The sequence below is a fragment of the Gymnoscopelus braueri genome (assembly GCF_963280865.1).
Source record: "Gymnoscopelus braueri genome assembly, chromosome: 10".
Classification (NCBI taxonomy): domain Eukaryota; kingdom Metazoa; phylum Chordata; class Actinopteri; order Myctophiformes; family Myctophidae; genus Gymnoscopelus; species Gymnoscopelus braueri.
In genome coordinates this window covers 16,923,984-16,946,217 of record NC_137611.1, presented here as the reverse complement: position 1 = coordinate 16,946,217, position 22,234 = coordinate 16,923,984, and the positions used below count along the sequence as shown (strand labels likewise).

At 41.0% G+C, this 22,234-nt stretch overlaps 1 protein-coding gene across 8 annotated transcripts in view; it reads left to right on the top strand.

The window, feature by feature from the left end:
- Positions 1-22,234, top strand: part of asph (aspartate beta-hydroxylase) — a 36,330-nt gene that overhangs the window by 1,078 nt on the left and 13,018 nt on the right. The window contains exons 1-5 of one of the 8 annotated variants that reach the window (XM_080440268.1): positions 5,632-5,781; positions 9,242-9,403; positions 10,603-10,647; positions 11,571-11,639; positions 21,649-21,726. In XM_080440268.1, the coding sequence (XP_080296394.1) occupies positions 5,745-5,781; positions 9,242-9,403; positions 10,603-10,647; positions 11,571-11,639; positions 21,649-21,726 (391 nt within the window). In that variant the 5' untranslated portion in view covers positions 5,632-5,744. Of the gene's footprint in view, positions 1-5,631; positions 5,794-7,830; positions 8,085-9,241; positions 9,404-10,602; positions 10,648-11,570; positions 11,640-21,648; positions 21,727-22,234 lie in introns of those variants that run through there. The other 7 variants (XM_080440265.1, XM_080440264.1, XM_080440262.1 and 4 more) reach the window with 7 other exon arrangements.

Sequence of the window (22,234 nt, the reverse complement as noted above, 5' to 3'; positions counted from 1 at the left end):
CTACTCTTTAGCCTAGTCACTTTTCCAAATGCTCACGTGTCATTGAGAGAGGGGTACTGGAAGGGGGGGTTATACATACGTGGCTCCTGGGGGGGTCGCCGTTCCCTTCACCCACTAGGGAGGGGGTCCCCCCACCACCCCCCGCTCACTTACAGTTGGCCGTATATTTTGTATAATAATGATGATGGTGGCGATACCCGTAGTAAGCAGTCGAGACGATGAGCTGTGAAGGCGAGCTAGCTAGACTGCACCGTGAACTTTGTCCATAGTAGGATAGAATACACTGACGTCATCAGTCACCAAAGAAGGTTTTGGTTGTAACTTCTTATAAATATAAGCTCTCAATTATTTTATGATGGTCGATGTATTATGATCGATGTATTGCATTTTGCGGCCACTTAAAGTTTCTCCACTGGAACATCATCACAGTTCTGTTGGTTTTCTATTCGTGCAGAGATGTAAACGTCACCCCTAAACTTCTACCGTCTCCCCCACTCACTCCACCCAACACACTAGTGACACGTGGCTAACTGGCTATGCATAGGCGCAGATCAGCCCAGTTCCAGGCTATATGTTGATAGTAAATAAGTGTTGAGGGGGGGATGTTTGATGCTAGCACGGGTACTCTGTGTTCTATGCACACAGCGGTACAAAATGCACCCTCCCCCCTTCCGTGTGTACACAATGCATTATTATTATTATTAGCAAGGGCAACTTCTAATTGTGCTTATTGCTACATTTCTTACTCTGAAAAGCTAATTATCTGGTGTGATTACTATTATTGTCCGATTCTATGTCGACTTTGGCTATTGAACTTGAAGTAGTTGTGTGCCGTAAGTAGACTATTGGGTGCGCACGTGGATCCGAGTCACCGCTCCAACATTTTGTGAGCGCACTCAGAAAGCCGCCGATATATATATATAGTTTTTAAAAAGCCACGGGGTTTGTTCTTGACGCTAATGATTGCGTTATTAGCTCGGGGGGTGTTTTTGACTGTGTTTTGGCAGATCACACGGTGGTTTCACAGTAGGAAAGGCTCAGGGAACAAAATGTTCAGCTCTTATTGTACTTTTCACTTCCATGACCCCGCCCCCTACATATCCTATGGAAGGCTAGAGTTATTCATTGCTAGTAGTGCACCCCTACACACACGTGTGTCATTTCTCTCTCACTCTCTCCATTTCTTTTCTGTTGCTCTATCTGCAAAGCATCAAGATATTTAGTTTCCAACTCTTGAACATATGAGCGATGTCGTGTCTGTGTAACATTACTGACCACAGGTCTATGTTATTGTCTTTTGTGGCTACAGGCGATTTACAAAGAAATAAGAGATACCATCAGGGTTAGGGTTACGCTACAGTGTTGGGGTTAAGATGAGATCAGTGAAAGACTGGATGTTCACAATAGTGCAGGCAGCTTTATCACGATTACTCTGAGTGAAGAGTGGTATTTTTATTACGAAGCCAAGCCTTGGCATTTTACACAATTTCTGACTCTGAAAGTCTGCTGCGTCCTTGGCTTTCCTCAGGCAGCATATACATTGATTGAAAAGCCAAGAGTTTGTCTTAGTGTGGAATCATTCATCATGGCTTAAAGACAAGAGAGCCGTTTTGTTAACAAAAAATTAAGGTAGTTATTTTGCAGGCCATGACGATAATCAAGATATCAGACTTAAGGGTTATGTTTTCTCGTAAACCAGAGAAGGGACCTTTGACCTGACTGCATGTTATCTACAACTCTGTGGGCCTAACCTTGCCCTGGTTGTTGCCATTATTTCCATGGTATTTCTGTTATATTAGATATGATGTAGTAGTAGTTAAAGTAGCATGGAAATGGGCATGCCATATGTGATATCTTAAAAGCACCATTACCACATTAATTGTTATTGTTACCACATTAATCAATAGTTATTGTTACCAGTCTTATTAGACAGTATGCTGTTCAAAGATCTCTATTGCCAAAGTGTGCCTTATTCCATTAAGGCTTTGTATTTGTATTGTTGTCATTGTGTTGTCTTCCTTGCCTTGTCTGTATATTATATTGACTTAGATTACAGGGTGCATGCTTATCAAATATTTATTTTTGGCACAGTCATCATGGGGCGGTTGTTGGCAAGTAATTTAAACACCCTGAGTTGCACAAGAGTTGTTCTAAACACATCATTGGAAGTTAAGAAGCTATTTATCTTGGAAGCTTTTTTGATCTATTGGATAAAGTGATTGAGTTACATAATTCAGTGGTAATGAGCTTGAGTGTATAAATGAACTCGTACTCTCAGAGTTAAATTTACACTCCGGACTTTACTGTGTACAGTTCATCATTACTGATAAGGTGTTGGCAATGGGAAGTCTTTGGGATTGGTATTCCTTTCAGTGTTTGTAGCCCTTTCTCTTTAATGTCACACCAGAATGTTTAGTATTTGCATCTGTCTGCACCATATCCATAATCCACCTGTATTATTGATTGGTTTTCCGTCATATTTCTTAATGCTGATATTAATGGCTATAACCAGCAATCTATTTGTCATAATGTATAATGTTCCCATGAACCCATCCACATCCACAATGTTTCTGTTCTATTTGTCATTATTATTGTGTATACTTGCTACCTATTATCATTTGCACATATTGCATTTGGATGATTGCTTTTATTGTCAAGTAAAGCTTTCTTATTTTCCATATCATGTTATTTGACTCCTTCAGGCCTCCTCTCCCTCCTTGCTGAAGTCCACAGAACTAAAGGGGTAACAGCCTTGCCTGTCCTGCACTTTGTGCTACCTGGTTGCATGTGTGTGGTGAACTAAACCCTATTGCCCAAAATGCAACCATGCACCTTCAGGAGTTCATGTATATAGTATGTATGTACTGTACATACATAGGGTTGTAGGGGTGTAACAAAGATTCCATTGCTGTTCTTCAGGTTTTTTAACCACTTAGTAAGCCCTTCCCTAGTTACATTTTTTTTTTTTTTTACAAATGTTGCCAATTGCTCATAATAGGTGGAAGTCAAATGTTTTGGTTAAAACAAAAAGTTTATTGTTTAAAAGTTAAAGCTTTAAAATCTATGTTGTGATAATAATAATTGCTATAATAGTGTTTGTTCAATAACAGGGGTCTCCCTGTCTATCCAGCTCAATTTGGGTTGGTTGCCAATTTCATGGGAAAAAACATTTATATTGTGTTTTTTTTTGTAAACACAGGGCAAAGTTAAATACTATGCCTTTAAATATCACTTACTGCACCTTAAATGTCAATGCATTATTCAAGGCATCATGACATCTCAACATGTGCGATTTGATTATTTTAATACGTATAATTAATAATACATTTGTTGAATTTACACATATGATTCATATTAGTAGTATTAGTGATATATAGGCAATACAAATTACACCAAGCTTCAAGTTCTCACTGCATTTATTTTGAAGAACTGGCATGTTTAGTTCAATTTTACTATGGCCAAAATAATCAATTTTAACCGATGCAGTTGAATTGCCACCAATCGATGCATTTTTGCACCCCTATTGGTTTGTGCATGCATGTGTGATAGGGTTTTGTGTGGCTTGACTGTATACTACAAATTAGTCTACAGCAACCTTCCTGCCCATGATGCAAGATTGGGAAAATACCTCATATCAGTTCTGTTTTAGGGTAGAGTTCCCCCCTGAATGAGGAAAACAAGTCAATCCTTTAAGGGTATTTCGCTTTAAAATACTTTTTGGGTCATGTTCACGTCTATTCTGGCTTGTGTGTGTGCAGCCTAGACAGTTTTTAAGTTGCTTGATTCAATATTTAGATCATTGATTTGATCAGACACACCCCCTTCTTTATAAGCCCATTGGACAAACTCCATGTTACCATGTTAGACTCAATGAAAACACACTCTTGCTTCTAGTGATTGACATTGTCCTTCTAATGAAGGAGATCCTCATTCTTTGTTACTTTTTTCATTTTAAATTTTAACGCTAGAAAAAAAAGTAATTGGAAAAATAAGGTCTCATTACCTAGAAGGACAATATCAGTCACCAGAAAAAGCAGGAAAATGTTTTCAATGAGTCTTAGCAGGGTTAACTAGAGTTTGAAGTTCAATGGGCTCATGTAGGAGGGGGTGTGCATCTGATCAAATTAATTTCAAATATCTAAACATTGGTTCAAGCAACTTAACTGTCTGGGGTACACACAAGTAAAAGTAGACTTTTAAGGTTGAGCAGTTATAAAAGTTGAACTGGTCGTGTCTGCGGCTGTGCAGTGTTTGAACTGTCTGTTTACTCAGAAGTTGATCCATGTTTTGGCATTTAGAATAGTGATATACAGTAGCTCTAGAGAAAAACGGTCCTGATGCAACATCATTGAATCCCTTTCCAGCTGATCTTGACTTATACCCTAAAGGCCTGCAGAAGCATTCTTAAGGAACACATTTGATTTTGAAAGCTGATGAGTCAGAGGTAAAGTTTTCCCATATAGATTGACCTGACATTTGTAGTAGTCTGCAGAAACTCCCACATTTGGAGGATTGTGGGAGTGGATTGACATTAGGCAGAGTACCCAGAGCAGAGCACTCTAGCAGCCTCTGCTGGGAACTTCATTCTCAGTTCTTATGTCTTTCTGTATTGTGATTTAATTCATTGGGAAAACATTTCTGACTGAAGGGATTGCAAATGATTATGCAATTCTAGTCATCAATGTATTGTATCTTTTAGATTTGATTTCCTCCCAACACCAGTCAGTAAAATGCATTGATAAAGAGGAATACCAGTCAAAATGCATTGATAACAGGGAATACCAGTGTTTTTATTGTCCACATTGCAGATAGGGGGTTTGGAGAGACAAATCATTACTGTAGGAAGGTTGAAAAATGCTGAACCGGAAGGAATGCAGCCACCCGTCTGGTGGTCTACTTACTGATTGAACCACAAAAGAAAATAAGAGATTAAGTGTACAGCACCGCGCTATGGAGTGTAGAAGAACTGCAGAGAGGGAGTAGAGCAGAGTCCTGTCCAGAGCCTTTCTCTGGAGAATTGAGAGTGGCTTGTGTGATTTTCTATGGTCTGCTCTCTGCTGTGGCATTCCAGGTCATTGGTAACCCCCAATGCTTGGTATTTCTCGCTCTCCGTCTCACTGTTTGTCTCTGTCTGGAGCTACTAACACAGGCAGAGATCACGGCAGCTATTCCTCACATCTGTATCGACGTGCTGGAAAAGCTAAAGTTAAACCCTCAGTATTTTGCAAGCATAGAGAAGTGAAAACGGCCTACAGCTGTGTGTGTGCGCGTGCAAACACGCACACGCATACACGGACATCTTTCAAAGCGGGGGCATTTTGCTGACCCCCAATTTGAAAATCTTCCATCTTGGGTCTGCAGCAGTAGGTAAACGTTTGGGTTGAACATGTACAGTTATGGAATATTTGTATGTCAGTGGAATACGCCCACTCACAAGTAAAATTAGTTTTAGGGACTTTGGGGGTAGCATATATGTAAATGTGGGCGTGTGTGCACGTGATCAAATCCAGATGGGCAAGTAGTGAGTTTGAGTCTGCTGAAGCAATGGCATTCCTCCACAGCAGCAGCCCTTATATAAGAAGAAGGAGAGCGACTGAACAATGTGTACTGAAGAGGGAGAGAGAGAGGTAGAGAGAGAGGCTTCAGGGAGAGGGAGGGACAAACTGAAAAAGTTTCCAGTTACCATTTTTTGAGAAAAGAACATACATTATATTTGAGTGTGATTCAACTGGTGTGCTGCAAGTATGGACCCTACAGCTGAAACGAACGGTACAACGAACGGTACAACAAACGGTACGTGTCTCTGTGTGTGTTGTATTTTAGTGCAAAGAAACGCGTGTGCATATTGGAAGTTCTGATAGTTTGAGCATATGAGAGACTGACACACCCACATCAACTTGTACACGTGTACTTTATAGCTAAGCTATTGTGTTCTGTAGGGGGTTTTAAAGACCACTATGGGGGTCTCAGTGATGGTATTGTGTATAATCAATGCGTTGTCTCTCGTGGATGTGAAGAACATGTCATGATTAGCGTAATGCTGGTAGATAATGCAGTTTTCCGTAATACACATGTTATAATTTCCTCCTGGAGTGGAGCAGATGAATTATTTTTGTCAAATGGGTTATTTGAGATTCAAGATACACATGAGGATTTAGGATTACCATGCAAGTATTATAGGAGTCTCCACATTTTCCATTATACAAACATGGATAAACATCTAAAGAAAAACTAAAAGACGGAACGAAGAAAGATCATATGTATTCTTTTGTTCAGCGCAGGACAACGAACTTGCTATTCCTGTTCTTTCCTTTAGCCTATATGACAACAAAGAATCCTTTAATAAATTATTAAAGGATCCTCTGTTATATAGGTTAACGGTATCATCATTCGTTCTAAGATTTTAAAGTTTGAGTGTTAAATCTAATTCTAATAATGAAAAAAGCATAGAATCAAAAGACAGCCTTATTTTCCGATCACCTGCATATAAGGCTGTTATACAAGGTTATACAATGGTTAATTCCATATAACCGTTTGGAACATTACTGATAAATGACACCAGTTACATGACACAGAATTACCTCGCCCATTAAAGTACTTTCTATAATAACGCATCAAATCTGAAGACACCTCTAGGCTAGACACCTCTATGTTAAATCTGATACGCTTTTTTTGTAGAAGGAATAGAATTGGCATTGGCACAACCCTTTTTGCTCTTTGTGCAAAGAAATAAGTAAAAGAAAAACTCACATGGTGGGGCTTCCTTTGTACTCTCATCAGTTAACACTGCCGTTGTAAACAATGTCAAATGTAGGACTATGAAAACCTGTGTGCATTTGAGTTTGAATCTTATTTGCATGCAATTTCTAGTTTTGCCCTGTTGAAATCAATGCTTCGTTTTATTGTGATTCTATAACAGAGAGAGTGTCTAAATCAAAGTCCTTGGTGCCATTTCGACAAAACCTCACATCTTCACTAGTCATGAGTCTCCTTTTACCCCTGTAAAATGTGCACAAATCAATTATGTGGCTGTGACAGACATAGGTAGGGTGGGCATGAAATCCTTCACATGTTCTCTCTGTCTCCCACGTTGCTGCTGTGTGTCAGTAGGCCTCAGACCAGAGGACTTGTAATGCCACAGGCTAAAGGGAGGATCATGAAAATGCCTGACATTGCTTTGCCGTGCTGTGCAGTTGAATGGCAGCAGCCTATAAATCTGGGCTGTGAGAACAATAGATGTTTGTCTATGCATTAGAAATGTCTATGTAAAGATGTTGACACAAAGGCCAAGGCAACTATTTTGAGTAATGTCCACTTGTCATAATGACTGAGTTAGCTCAGAGTTTTTGCATGGTTGAGCCTACATGGAAGCTTTTTTTGTAATGAGTAAGAGTTCTATGATACCAGCCAGCTCTTCACTGTATGTTAAGTGAGCAGTGAGATTGCCCCAAGAGTTGCCCACGTGTTTTAGACTTTTGCCAAAGAGTTGCCAGTGTGCAGTTGTGTGGCCAGTTGGCCTCATGGCACGTGCCTAACGACGCTGATTTGCTTGCCTGACAACGACGATTTGGCATTGTATGCCAATGGCTTGCTGGCTGGCGCTGTGGGAAAAAGAGGACATTTCCTTGTAATGGAACTCTGCACAGTGTAGATCAGACAATGGGGAATTGAACCGGCTGAGGCCATTGATGTTGACATCTCTCTCTGTGTCAGGGCCAGCTGCTCGAACAGTTCTATAAATAGTTCATATTGGACATCCAGTGCCATATCGGGCTTACAAAGGCAGACCGAGAGAGAGACAAGGTGGGAAGTAGCAGACAGAGAGCGGTTATCTTGGCAGACATACAGTAGAGAGACCAGAGGGAGGGCTGCAGGAAATAGAACTACGCCGAGACGGAGGAACCAGGCTGGACTTTCCATTGGCTGGTGCAGCTAGTGTCCTTGAGGGTCAGTTGGTAAGCCGGGCAGAGCCGGGCAGTGTGTTGTTCACTCTGCAGGGATGGGTGATCCAATGACCCTGGTCGAATCCACCACCCCTCCCGTCATAACGCAGATCCACTCGGTGATCGCAGCAGCAACTGAAGGTGAGAATAGCAGTTTGTCATCTTGGAGCTAGACCAGCGAAGGACAAGGCACAGAGGAAGAGGCCGTCGTAACTGGGCCGGATCGGCAGTTCTGGAAGCCTGTGACGTTTTCAGCCTCCCTTGATTACAGTTTTTGTCGGATGAGAAAACTAATTTTACTAAACTATAATGGCTCTGTCATATGCTTATAATTTTGTTGCGTCAAGTGACACGGTCTGGCATTTTGGACTTACTTCAGTAAGCATTGTAGCAGAAATGTTGGGGCCTTGTTGTTCTCAGTACTCTCACATTGCATTAATATACATGGCTGTTCAGCACATCGTGTAACAGCTTCATGCGTATGGCTGGAGACTAACTTCTGTAGCCTCACAGACTGGAATGTGGATGAAACCACCTTCAGGTTATTGGCCCCTGTGGACCTTTAGTCTTGATACCGTATGTGAAACCGTATACAATGGTGGTCATTGTTAGTCTTTAAATATATAATACATTTTATGTAAATGAACTTGTTGCGTACAATGCTTGAATGGAAGTCAACCGTTTACTTCTAAGAGCAACCTGAGATCAGGACAAGTGTTAGTATTTTTATAACTGCTGCTAATTCAAGTTGGCATGTGCTGTGTCTATGTGTGTTATGGGTACACCATACAATACTGACACTGAGCATTTTGAGCTGTGAATTTTTGTGTCAGTTTGACCTCACACCATACAGCGGACTTCTCCAACACCTGTTCATGCAGTCTCTGCCACTATTTCTACCCACAATGCTTGTCAACGGCACCCAGAATAACTCCTCATTCATCCATTGCTTTTATGATAGTCATATATTCTCTTTATTTCTCCACCTATGCCTCTACCCAGAGCCAAGTCAGAGATCTATTTCCAATCTGTGCTATAAGAACAAATGATGTACAGGAACAGTGCTATTTTACGATTTTGAATTTCTGCCAAATGCTGAAATCCGTCAAGCTTCTGAGTTTTAACATTTTCATTCATTCCAGTATTATAAACTTGGATGAATTGAATTTTGTCGTGCAACAGAAAATAGGAATATCTTTCAAAGGTTTGAATGAACAAGCAACAAAAGGCAAAACGACAACAAGCCCCTAACAAACGGAACAAGATTAACACTTTTTCTTGTCTCTTTGTCTCCTCAGATGCCGTCAAGCCACCGATGACCAATAAGAATGGAAAGAAGTCAGAGGGTGGATCTGGAGGAGGAAGCTTCTTCACCTGGTTCATGGTGCTGGCTCTGCTCGGGGTGTGGACATCAGTAGCCGTGGTCTACTTTGATCTAGTCGACTACCAGGGGGTCCTCGGTGAGTACATGATGATAGAGATGTTTTAATATGCCACCAGGAGTATTGCAGACAGTACTCCCGTGCCAGTGTGTGTGGACATGTGTACACACACCAGATAGGCGCGTGGACCCGTCTAGCCAGGGTCTTGTTCAACCTAGGTGGGAGTTATCTACAGCTACACCGAATAACGGAAGGAGACACACAACTGTTGACATGGACAGACACATGCATTTTGATGAATGGGTAATTGTGCTCATTATAGGGCTGTGCAGGTAACCCAGAGAGCTGCAATGTGAACTTGACAAACGATCAGGTAGAGCTGGGCAATGTATCGATATTATATATCGATGGCGTGATATGAGACTAGATATCTGGGATTTTACATTGCACATGGCAAGACTGTAGCCGATCTATAAGCTTAAAATGTCACAAAATATTATCGTTGCGATATCGATATTGAGGTTTGTTTAAAAATATGACATTTTGTCCATATCGCTCAGCCCTGCTGTCAGTTATTACTGATTGACGACCAGTTTCACCACGCTAACACTTTTTAGCTGACAGACAAATTGCCAAACTGAACATGGAGTCCTGTCAGACTGGCCTGACAGGACTGGATGTTCATTATTTTCTGTGATGTGATGCCAGCTTCACTCTGTAGTGCTGCTGTAATGTCTTGATGGTTATATTACTACTGTAATAAGCTGCTTTAGTCGTGCCATTTGTGTTTCCATTTGAACCAAATCAAATACTGGAAAGAAAATGGAATCAAAATGGCCACCATGAAATGGCTGCAGATGCAAAACTGCTGTGTCATAGAAATGAGATGGCAACCTGCATCGCTTCTTAAATCCACATATATCTACAAACACGTTGTTCTTCTTTAACAATGGATTATGTTGGAGCTAGATGCTTTGTGTCACTGTTTTCTGTTAAGTTAGGATTTTGTTTGCATTGTTTACGGCAACTTGGTCTCTCACTTCGTTCTCAATGTACTACTTAAACATTTTACCTCAATGCGTAGTTCTTCTGTTGCATGTGAGTGTTATGCCTAATGTATTGTCACAAATTAACGCCTCTATCAATTTGTTTGGAATGACATTCTGTGTTTTTCGTAATCTACTGTTGATCCTCTGAATTATCAATCTTTTGTTTTTTCCTATTTGCTTCCAATTCCAATATGTCTGTTTTGTTTTCTCTCTGAATGCTGCATGCAGACAAGGCTAAGGACTTACAAATTAACCTGTCCGAAGCTTTGCAAGGTAAAAAGGGCTCCTGTCTTAATAATGTCTCATGTCATGTCCACCCCCGTCCTCCTCTGTGGTCTAATTACTCTTGAACGCAGTCGCCAAACAGTTTTTGACTGTAGCACGGCTACAAATTAGATTTTAATAGTCTCCATTTAACAGTTTCTTTTCAAATGCTGTCAAGTCCGATTTTCCTCAATGAGTTCCGTAGTAATATTATACATGGAAACCGGCACTGTAAAAGTATATTATGTATTCTGAGAGAGTAAGGAGAGTAAGAGAGCAAGAATTACATTCTAGGCTGTTACTCCAAATCTGACATATTACCATGACCATCTCTAGAGCCTCAGTTCAAATACATTTTGATTATACCATTTTATATACCACCGTCTAAAATGAGTTCCAAGTTAATGTTATATTCAAGATTTACATCTAATTGTACCCGACAAACATCTTGTCATTTCACATGTAGTCCTTCTATATCCCACAGTATCCCATAATAACACTACGCTGTCAGAAATTGAAAAAAAAGTCTATTCAGTATAATTATTAACATGGTGCCTAACAGTACTGTCATATTCGATTTTACTCATTCTATTATTTCTATATTACCCGATGCAAATTTAGCATTAGCCCTTCAAAGTAGTTGCAGCTTAGGTTATTGGAAAAGAATAGTTAACTTGCAGATTAGGTTATTGGAAAGGAATGCTAGCCATTTGAAGAATATAGTTTTGGGGCAACTTAAGCAGACACGTTGAAACTTGATGTGACAAAGTGCCTGACAAAGGAAAATACGACGCCTTAACAAACGCAACGGGTATCCCAGTGCATCTCATCTCATCCCATAGTTAATCCAGTCAAATGATGGACTTAAAGCATTAGTGGTTACTGTTAAAAAATGTTAAATGTTTTATATGTTCCTGGTTACCCTGCTGTAGGTAAACTCGTGGCGTACGATACTGACGGCGATGGTGATTTTGATGTCGAGGATGCTAAAGTACTGCTAGGCAAGTTTGATTCATCTGGAATTATAACGAATGTTTTGTTCTGACATCAGTGTCCTGCAGTCAAGGAGTTGACAAAAAAACGTTTGAACTTTTTTGTGCTCGACCACAAAACATATTTTATAGATGAGAAACCTCAGCTGCACTTTGAATTTGCAGATAAAATGACAAAATCTGAAATGAGTGGTTTCTGCAGGCCCCTGATGCAGTGTGTGCATTATGTATGTCAAAGAAAATGTTTGATTTGGGTTTTCTCTTGCATGACTTACTCTTGTGTTGTTGTTGTTGACTTGAGGTGGTTTGATTCCAATATAACTTATTGCTGAACGACAAACTAATTTGAGAGTTCTCCAAAAAAGAGCACGACCATAGGCCAGGACAAAAAACTGCAATAGTAACAAGAAAATGATGAGCCTTGATCCCAGATTGAAGAACAAAGAAAAACACTCTCAGGTTTGGGTTGTTAAAAAAGAAAAAGTTCACATATCCATATAACTTGCAACATTATTGGGTTTATTTAAAAAAAAAATTTTTTATATATATATATATTTTTTTTTATATATATATTTTGATTGATATGAAAGTAGATTTCACCCCCAACCTGCCTTCTGAACACACAAGTCACTGATTTCCAAGTGAGATGTTCTGTTGTAATTATTTTTTGATCCCTGGTTGCCGTTTTCAAGGCGTAGAGTTTTTTGGGGGGGCACCTCTCCTCTGTGTGATGCTCAAAGTGTTCATGACAACTGTGAACTTTCCAGCCCGTAGAGATGGCAGTGATATCATGAGGGTAATGTGTGTGTGTGTGTGTGTGTGTGTGTGGTGGGGGTTATATTATGTTCAGTGACTCAAATTCAGACTCTTGTGATGACACTGCATCCTCTCCTTATTTATCCTGCTGGCTTCGAGGCGAGAAACTTCCCAGTTGCCTTGAATACAATCGGGTTTGTGATGCAAAATCTTCTGCATGTTGCATGGTTACACGGAGGACAGAATCCATCCTGTTTTCTGTCTGAAATGCACTAGTCCAACACAAATCACAGTGTAAACTAGTCTACACTTGTCTTCCTGACACGCAACACATTTTCACAAAACAGGTTGTGAAGACTGCAGCAAAAGAGGTTCTATGGACCTAGAAGAATAATTTTAAAAAAAAGGTTCCGCTTGCCCATAAAGCAATTACCATTTTGTACTAAATAAAAATGTTCTCTGGCTTTTAAATAGAACCACTGTGAGAAGCATCAGTTGTTGAGTGGATAGCATGGTTTAACATGGAGACCAATAAAGACCCAGACTGTGCTTTGCATGGGTATTAATCTTTTCTCATCAGTTCAGTAATGCTGAAATTGGCTCACTATCTTTAAAGTCGCTATATTGACTCTAGTTGTTTCATTGGTTTATTATTTTTGTTTTCAGAACTTTGCATTATGAGAAGAAAATGTTTGACATACAGCAGTGCTCTGATCTGCTCTGTGTCTGTAGAGGAGTTGGAATTAGTTTGAGGAGCCCTTACCAAAACTCAATGGCAAAGAATTCAAAGTCTTGTCACTCTCCGTGTTCTCTCTGTGCCATACAAAAGAGGTGTTTTTTTTTCGGTACCTCGTCTATCATTTATTTTTCGTCTCGCTCTCAATTGAGCTACAACGTTGTGCCAATTGGCAAGAACCTACCACCGCTGCTGCTGCTCCTTAGCTCAAGGCTGCATGATCCCCTTTTTGCTTCATACCGTAGTGTGCTTGCTTCTTTATTTTTTTAAATCCTCCTTATATTCTCCTTCATAGAGGTTTTCTCTCTTGTCTGATGTAGATGAGTGTCTCTCTAGCTCTAATAACTACTGTGCAGAAAACGGGAGGCTCTACATAACTTGAAGGTCCTCTGCATGCTGCTGTCGAGGCTGCTACAAACTAACTGCTGTTTTTAGACCATTTAACTCTCTTCGTCTTGTGCTCTTTCTCTGGCTCTTTAAAATAATCTCTTAATCTACGTCCCCCTCATCGTCTCTCTGCCTAACTCTTAATTCTAACTGTTTGGTATAGAGCTTTACTGGTTCCCTTACTGCCTAACCTTCGCTTAAAACTTCTCCATCTTTTCCTCTCGTTTCTTTTTCTCCCTCTCTACTCTTGCATCATTTTTTTCCCCTCATCCTTTCATCACCTCTCTTCTCTTCCAGTTGATCCTCCCTTCAATTTATTTGCTGCCCCTTTCTCTGTCCTTCACCCTTTCTTCCTACTTTTCTTCCCATTTTCTCTCTCTCTCTCTCTTTGCCACGCATATTCCTCCCTCTTCTTTTTCCCAATCCACCCGTACGTCCGCCCATCCATCCCTCCCTCTCGTCTGCGTAGGCCTGACCAGTGAAGTTGGTGGTCAGGGAGAATCCGAGGTTCTGGATTGGTTAGCAGAAGTGGAGGAGGGCGGCTCTGATTGGCTAAACGGCTTCTTCACTTTCCTGTATGGTCTGATAAACCCCCTCGATCTGCCGGAGGAGGAGCACAGTTCCACAGGAGCCATGGAGGAGCTGGATGAGGATGATTATGATGATGTTGATGAGGAAGTAGTCAGGAGAGAGAATCAAGATCGGGGGCAGAAGATTGTCATAGTTGGACTGCATAACCAGTAGCCTCAGGCCAGCTAGCTCCAACCATACACCACAGCCCGATAGACCTATTCACACGGCAGCCATTTTGCTCTTACTTCATACCCCCTGGAGTATGAAGTAAGAGCAAAATGGCTGCCGTGTGAATATGGTCAATAATTACCCAGTGCACTGCTTTTTCCTCCTTTTTATATATGATCCCAGTAATTTTATAAATATCTCACAACGAAGACTGATTGAGCCTGATATCTCGTAGATGGCTATTGAAAAATGCCACAGTGTTGGAAGCTACCAATTAGCCTATACTACATTACGGTCACTTGAGAAGACTTTGACAAGGCTTTGACAGACATGAGCTAGCCTGTAAGCTTGGATACCGGTTTCTCTGGAATTGTTAGAGGAGTGATGCAATTTTGATACGCATGGTTCTCCACCATTTGGAGTTCAACCATGTGCTTGAGAAAAACACACTGCACCGCTAAGAAGCCCAAGGCTAAATGAATTTCTCGGGAGTACAGATGGACAAAAATCGCTTCTCCCCAGTTGCAGAGATGTGCCAATATGACATGGGGAACTGGAAAACTTGAAGGTTTCGAAGGCTTTGTTGCTAAACTTTACTGAGATGAGGATGGTCGGGTCCCCCCCCCCCCCACCCTCGGGAGCATTTCAACAACAAAAGACCTTCATGTGAACCTCTGTTTCTCTTTTCTAGAGTTTTATTAATAATGGACTGTTTCTGCACAGAATTGTCTGCAGCAGCCAACAGCAATATGAGCAATGTTATGCGAAGACCAATTTGCACTTGGACAACTGTTTGGTTGTCCACTTCCTCTTGAGTTTCTATCCACTTTTACTGATGCATGCCATGAAAACATAACCTTGATCTTAACACTGTATAGGTGAAGTATTGGCATGTGTTTGTACTTTTGTAAAGATTTTACCAGGAATGACTGTCTTGAAGTCATAGTTGAATTGGCATCAATAGATGGTTTCACTGCTTTTTGTTTATGAGTAATACTTGGTTGTTTACACAGATTCGCGCATTAGTGTCACACAGATCCTTGTTTTACAGGTGTTAAGTTTCATTCCGTTTCTATCCTGTCAGTAGTTCTTTGCCATTCCTTATCCCTGCTTTGTCAAGTATGTGTCCCATTTCATCATAGCCTCTTCACCATTATCATCAATCCCTTCAACTGAATAAAAGCCTAAACATTTAAAGATAAGTCTTATCAGCCCTTTATCAATAACTGGCTAAGTTGAGGTCTCTGTAATTATAGTCCTTTCTAAGACTACATTTTCAACATAATGTGGTTCTGTAGAAGTGTGCTTGGGAACAAGATGGCCTGGTGGTTAAAGAAGCCATTTTGTGTCTGTAGTGTCTGCCACAGAGTTGATCCCAGCAACCATTCTTAGCAGTGCCTTTGAGTGACATTGGAAGCGTCGCCTCCTCCAAGAGGCCATGTGCTGTAGAATCTAGGGCGTAGATCACCAAAATGTTGTTCTAACAATTCCAGTTGGTATAGGTTTGTGACCCAAAGGCCTGAGAAGCCACAGGCAAGGGATTTGGATTTTAGGACTTTTCATGACCCAAAGGCCAGAGAAGCCAGAGGGGACGGCATTAGATTTTAGGACTTTTTGTGACCCAAAGGCCAAAGAAATCAGAGGGGAAGGCATTGGCTCTTAGGAATTTTCAAATTAGAAGGAATTCCTTGTGCATGCTACACTGAACCTGATGCACTGGTTTCTCTAGGTTTCTCGTGGAGCAAAAACAATTCCACTTTTACATTAGCTCAACTTTTAACCTCTTTCAACCTGACAACCGTATTTTGAGCACCTCCATTATAAGCTAATTATAATCAATAACACTTTTTCAAAAATGGCAAGCAACACTCTCTTGAGCTTGTAGATCGGCTATTTTTGCTGTGCGACACTGTCGTACGAATTATAAACTAGGGAAAATCAAAATACAGTCTGTCTGACTGACACATTCTGTGTTGGCTACTAAATATCTGGTTGTGCAACAAATCGAAATGTTAACACTATTATTTCTCGACTGATTTCAAAAGGACAATCAGATGTTTCTTTGGTAAGAAGGCCAACATCACATTTTATACTGAAATATACATTTCTGTTGCTATGAAGATACAGTAGCCTATAGACTAGAGCAGGACTGAAATGATGGCCAAACTTTGCTTAGCTGTTTCTTGTTCTAAGTTTTGACAGAGCAATTATCATAGCAGTGTACTACTGTACTGGCAAAAACAAAACAAAAACTTTTCACCTCTAAGAGTCGCCCGTTTCTCTGCTCTTGCACTGCTGTGGCCGTATGTTCTTGTTTGGTGTGTAGACCTGATGCAAATTTCAATTTCTGAATGGATTTTCTGTTGGAACACAATTATGTAAACTACATCCTGAACAGACTGGTTTGTTTGAAGCGTGTATGTAATGTAATCTACTGATTTGTATGCGAATGGTCTCCTTACCACTGTCAAAGGTCAGTCACTTATCAGCTCTAATGGTTTCTGCCACACTTGTGCCACCAGGTGGTAATTGGCATTGTAAAGCCATTTCATGGACGATTAATATGCACGTGTTGGTTGTCACACCTACACTTTAAACCAAGAGTCAAAAATCAGTCAGACTCTGCATTCTGTAACTGTAGTGACCTCACACTACTCTTAGCAGATGTGTTACTTCCTTGGAGCCTTTATTTGCAAGTGAGATGGGCATGGTTGCAAAACGTTTTTAATTAATTGACACACATTTGAATGCCGATTCTGAAATAAGTAGCAAGGAGAGTGACATTAACATCACTAATATGGATTGGACTTTGCATTGATGAGCTCATGGTCTGGCATGGCATGCCCATTCCTTATCATTTCATTTGACTGGAGATGCAGATTTATTTTACTTCCTAAAGTGTGTGTGTGTGTGTGTGTGTGTGTGTGTGTGTGTGATTGCTATAGTTGAGCAGAATGTGAGAGAAGCGACAGAGGTAACCTGCAACCACACAGGCAAATCCTGAGTGTTAAATTAACGTTCAGTATTTCGCTGTGCAGAGATGCTGTATCTGGATGACTGACAGCACAGCAGTTGCTGGTGGAAGGCAGAGCAAATACCCTCCAGAACTTCCTCCAGACTCACATAGTCTAGTGAGTCTGGGCTGGGGATTTAAACTTGTGATATACCAGTCACAAGCCCACAAATGCAAATATTTCCAGCTTAAGTTTTTCACACATTTTTGTCTGGATGGCAGTTTTTCTGCCACTTTAGTCACAGGGTGTTGGTGAGAAAGGGAAAAGTTGAAGATGGTAAAGGGTTAGCATTTAAGATTTTCATTGACGGATAGGAGCTCACATAGAGCCCTTATGAATGATAAATACAGATTACTACTGTTTGTTCTCAATAAAAATGTATATGTTGGAAATGTATTTAGAAGTGCATAGACTACTTGTATGCCAAACCAAAGCTGGCAATGTGAGAGACCAAATAGGGTTTCTCTGCCTTTTTTAGCATGCCTAATGAGGTCGGTGTCCATATGATTGCTATGTTCGTGAGTACTCAACTTAAGGCCTCGTGATGCTAAAACTCTGTCGAAACCAATGGGAAATCGGGAATGAAAATGCTTGTGTCACGGAGCCAGCTGTTATGTTGCAGAGAAAACATCCTTCCATAGACAGTTTGTCGTCTGTCCTGAACCATCAGTCTCTGGTTCAGGAGAGGGAAGCAAAGAGTGGGAACCAGAGGTACTGTGTATCTGACGGGGATCAGAGCAGCAGCTGTACTAGGTCTCTGTAGGTGGGTTAGTTTGTAGTATGTGAGCTATGAATTGATTTACTTTCTGCCATTTTGTGTCCTTGAATGAGTCAAAGACAAGGGGAAACCAAGATAGCCAACTTCGATTGATTTCCTTTATCTGTGTGACGTTTAGGAGACCAGAAATACGCAACGTTCACAGATACTATTTGCTTGAACTCACCAAGTGGTGTGGAGAGATGAGGGGATGGGGCGTGGGAACAGTCAACCACGGCCACTTAGGAGAGTATTGTGTACTAATTTGTACCTAGTGGCGAGGCGTGGGATGGCTTTTATTGGTAAAATATGGATCCTTGAATTCAGCCTAAAGCTTGGAAAGACTCCAAATGGCTGATGCAAGTAAAGATAAGAGAGCGGAGAGATATGTAATCAAGCCAGGAAAAAAAGTATAATTTGTCATTATGTTTGACACTTCTGTCAGTTGGGGTGTAGTCACACCATTACAGGTGGGTTCACATTCTGATACTGAAGAGAGCTTGAGCTACAACAAACCGTATTTTGTTAAATGGGATACATATAAAGCCAGATTTGCATAATTTTCAAACGACTTCGCCTAGAGTAATCTTCCAAGCCACCTTTTTATTCGTCCAATTTATTTAAAATTGACAACATTTTGGTTTTGTGTCAGCTAGCTTGCCCAACTACCTATCTGGGGTGGTGGGGGGCTTTGTCAAATACATGTAATGACACTTTTGGATCATAGTGTGTGTGTGTGTGTGTGTGTGTGTGTGTATAATGTACAAATTATAATTGGGTAGTTCGCTGCATGGCAATTTTATCCAAGCCAGTCCAGTTCCAGTGAGGTTCACCATTGTCCTGTTTCTGTGTAACATTAGATGAGAAACCTGGAGATGAGGCCACGAGTGGAGCTAAGAAAGGTACCAGTCCGATGCATGGAGCTGTGTGCTGTTACAGTAGTGACATAACACTGAGTCATGACATTTCAGCTACCTGGTGTAATGTTAATACTTGTTTAGTAAACCATATATACTTCCCATTCTAAACTAAACATAGTGGAGTTAAAACACATCTGTTAGTGGCCTGCTGTTTTTAACTTTTTACAATATGGAGCAACTAATAGGAGTGAGTCAACTTGTTGAATGATGTTGAGAAAATGTCTGGCAAGTCTTGAATGTAGGAGATGAATATTAATAAGTCTTAGGGTTTACAATGCTGAAGAGTGCTGGAATGGGGGTTTGGTTTCATGATGCTGGTGACTTTAACCACTTTAACCCTGGCGTGACTATTTTGGGGGAGCATTTTCAAAAGTTTCTGAAAATATCCCAAGTATAAAATTAGGCTTAAGTGGTTAATATCGTACAAATGGACTTTGCTGTGTGGCAGCAATTGAGCTAATGTCAAGAATGGCATGACACACGAACTGATCCAGGGCCTGAAACTAGTCTGTGCTGGTGTTTTTTGTAGCCTGCTCTACTTGCGCCAATGCTCTTCAGAGCCTAGAGTTAAGCATGGCCTGCCTCCCATTGATACTGAACCTGCCTCAACAGCAGGGCTTTAACAGTGCTCCCAGTATCTTGAAATACCAGTACTAAAGCTTTGCCCTTCCCTGCTGTGGGTGACTAGAGAAGAACAATAACAGACTAAAATTGAAAATGTAGCCTGGCCTGCTTCCCATAACTAGATGTTAGACTACTGTAAACTAGTCTAAAACCAGCGGTGTTGTCCTACGTCCATCTCAGAGAACCCTCTGGCCAAGGATACGGGCCTGAAGCTCAGAGAGGCTCTGAAGCAGCAGCTAGCCATCATCCACGAGCGTGTGCAGGCCAAGAAACTCGCCCAGCTGGCCCTGGCTGAGGTCCGGAAGATCCTCGCCAGGGAGGAGGCGGAGACGGTGTTGGGGCTGAGGAGGGAGGAGATAGCGGCCAGGGCAAAGGAGCGAGTAGCCGCCCGGCTGCAGGAAGAGGAGGAGAAAATGGTGAGGGAGGAGATGGAGAAAGCTCTGCTGAAAGCCAGGGCGGAGAAGGAGAAACAGGAGGAGGAGGAGAAGAAGGAAGAGGAGGAGAAGGGGCAGGAGGAGGGAGGGAAGAAATCAAAGAAGGGCGTGGAGAAGGAGGAGAAGAAAGGAGAGGGGGAGGGGAAGAAAGCCGATAAGGAGGACCGGAGTAAAGGGAAAGAGCCCGACAAAGAAAAAACAAAAAAGGGCAAAGCTGAGAAATCTGACAAAGGAGGCAAGAAATGAAGTTACAGGAAGTTAGATCTGTAGTTTATATAACGACTCCTCACACAGGAAGTCAAAGGACCCAGTGCACTGCATCATCCTTCAGTGTTAATTTGAATCGGTGTCAAAATAGACCCGTAATGGTTAATCTTTACACTGCTGTGTGGAGCCCAGCCAAGGAAACCACCCATGGCTAATGTGGGGTGGGAAAACATAAATATGTGCATAAAGCCCATAGTGTTGTAGCCAATCCTTGCTTTTCAGATTAAACATCTATTTTCCTCTCTCTAATAAGCACAACATGAGTTGGGGAAAGAAGGCAGCTGAGGGGAGGATGAGGGGAGAAAGGATGGGAACAGAGGGGGGAGGGGGCTCATGATAAACCAGGAGCCAGAAGAACACCTTCCAAAGAGTTTAGCGTTCATGTCCGCATGATGTGACGAGTTAGTTCCTTTAAAACTTTGTCAGACATGGTTGAAATTTTGCCTGCACTGTAAATGCGTATTCTTCATTGTCAATAAAGTGATTGGTTTTTCCAGTTTTTTTAGTGTGTAAGTTGGATACTGTACATTGACTGGGTCCATCAAGTTGTGAAGTTGAAAGGGATTGGAATTGGATTGCTATCAAGTGTTTGAATGTGTGTTGGTGTGAGCAAAGGAGCATTCATACAGCCATGTTTGATTAATTAAATACGGTTCTACTACATTCACACCATGCTGACTTTCAAGAGATTGATCTTGGGGAAATTATTGAGAAGAAAAACGGCACCTTTTCAACATGCCTACACTTTTACTGTCTGTACTTGATCTCTTTTCCACTTTACGGTCTTCACTGACCTCTGTCCAGCAGACCTTAGGGCTCCAAACCAAGTCGAACAAAGGTCGCATTTACACACAGGAGCATAAAATCAGTTTCTAACCCTATGTGAGCCAGATCGGAACATGTAATTGCTTAAACATGGACATGCCATCAGATCCGGGTCAAAAAAAGGTTCAGGCAAATCGTTCTAAATGTTCTATTTGTTCATTCGGTCAGACCATAGCTAATCAAACCATGACAACAGATGTTCAACCTCAGAGTCAACAGCAAAAGAAAACCCATGTCTTTTTAACTCATTGTTTATATATAGATTAGATAATATAGAAATGCTCTTTTTTTATTGTGAATTATATATTGTTATGAATGTCTTTAATATTATGACAATTAAACCTTTTGATGTTGTACTCTGACATGTACACACAGTCACACACTGTCTCAGACTGTACTATAGTATTAGCTGTTGATGTTGTGTCAGTGTTACATAATGCATGTGTACAGTGTTTCGTGTGTGAGCCACATAATTCCTTGGTGCCAACCAAGGCGGCATAGTGGATTCCTCACTGTTTCGTTGTCATGCCAACAAGCCTATGCATCGTCCCATGTAGGACTCAAAGAGAAGGCCACTGTTGTCGTACCTCCCAAGCAAGAGACCGCCTTCCCAGTTGAAGCAGCTGCAGAAGAAGGTACAACACTCATTCATACAGATGAACCTGTACATTCACATGCATAAGTTAAAACAAAACCTGTACATGCATAAGTTACAAAAAGAACTGTACATGCACACATGTACACATTGTCCCATACATACAGATTTATTCATGCACACATGTATAGGCCCATACAGATCTATACATACAGATGGGCCCATACAGATATACTGTATATGCAATTATGTATACATGTACAAATGGGGTCCCCCCCCCCCCTCCCTTCACAGTGATTAGGCAGTAAAAGACCTGGGGCCTAAACAGATGAACCTTTTGGCTCAGGATCAAACGGCTACGCCTCATATTGGCTGGTATCACATTTCCTGACCTGTCATGTATAATGACATCTGAAGATAAAGGTTCAGAAGGTTTGTGACTAAAAAAGTAACTTATTTGATCATACAAAATATATATATTTGTATTTTAATTTTAATTTTTTTAATTATTTACTGTGTAGGTTTATTGTGATTATACCTTTTTGCAA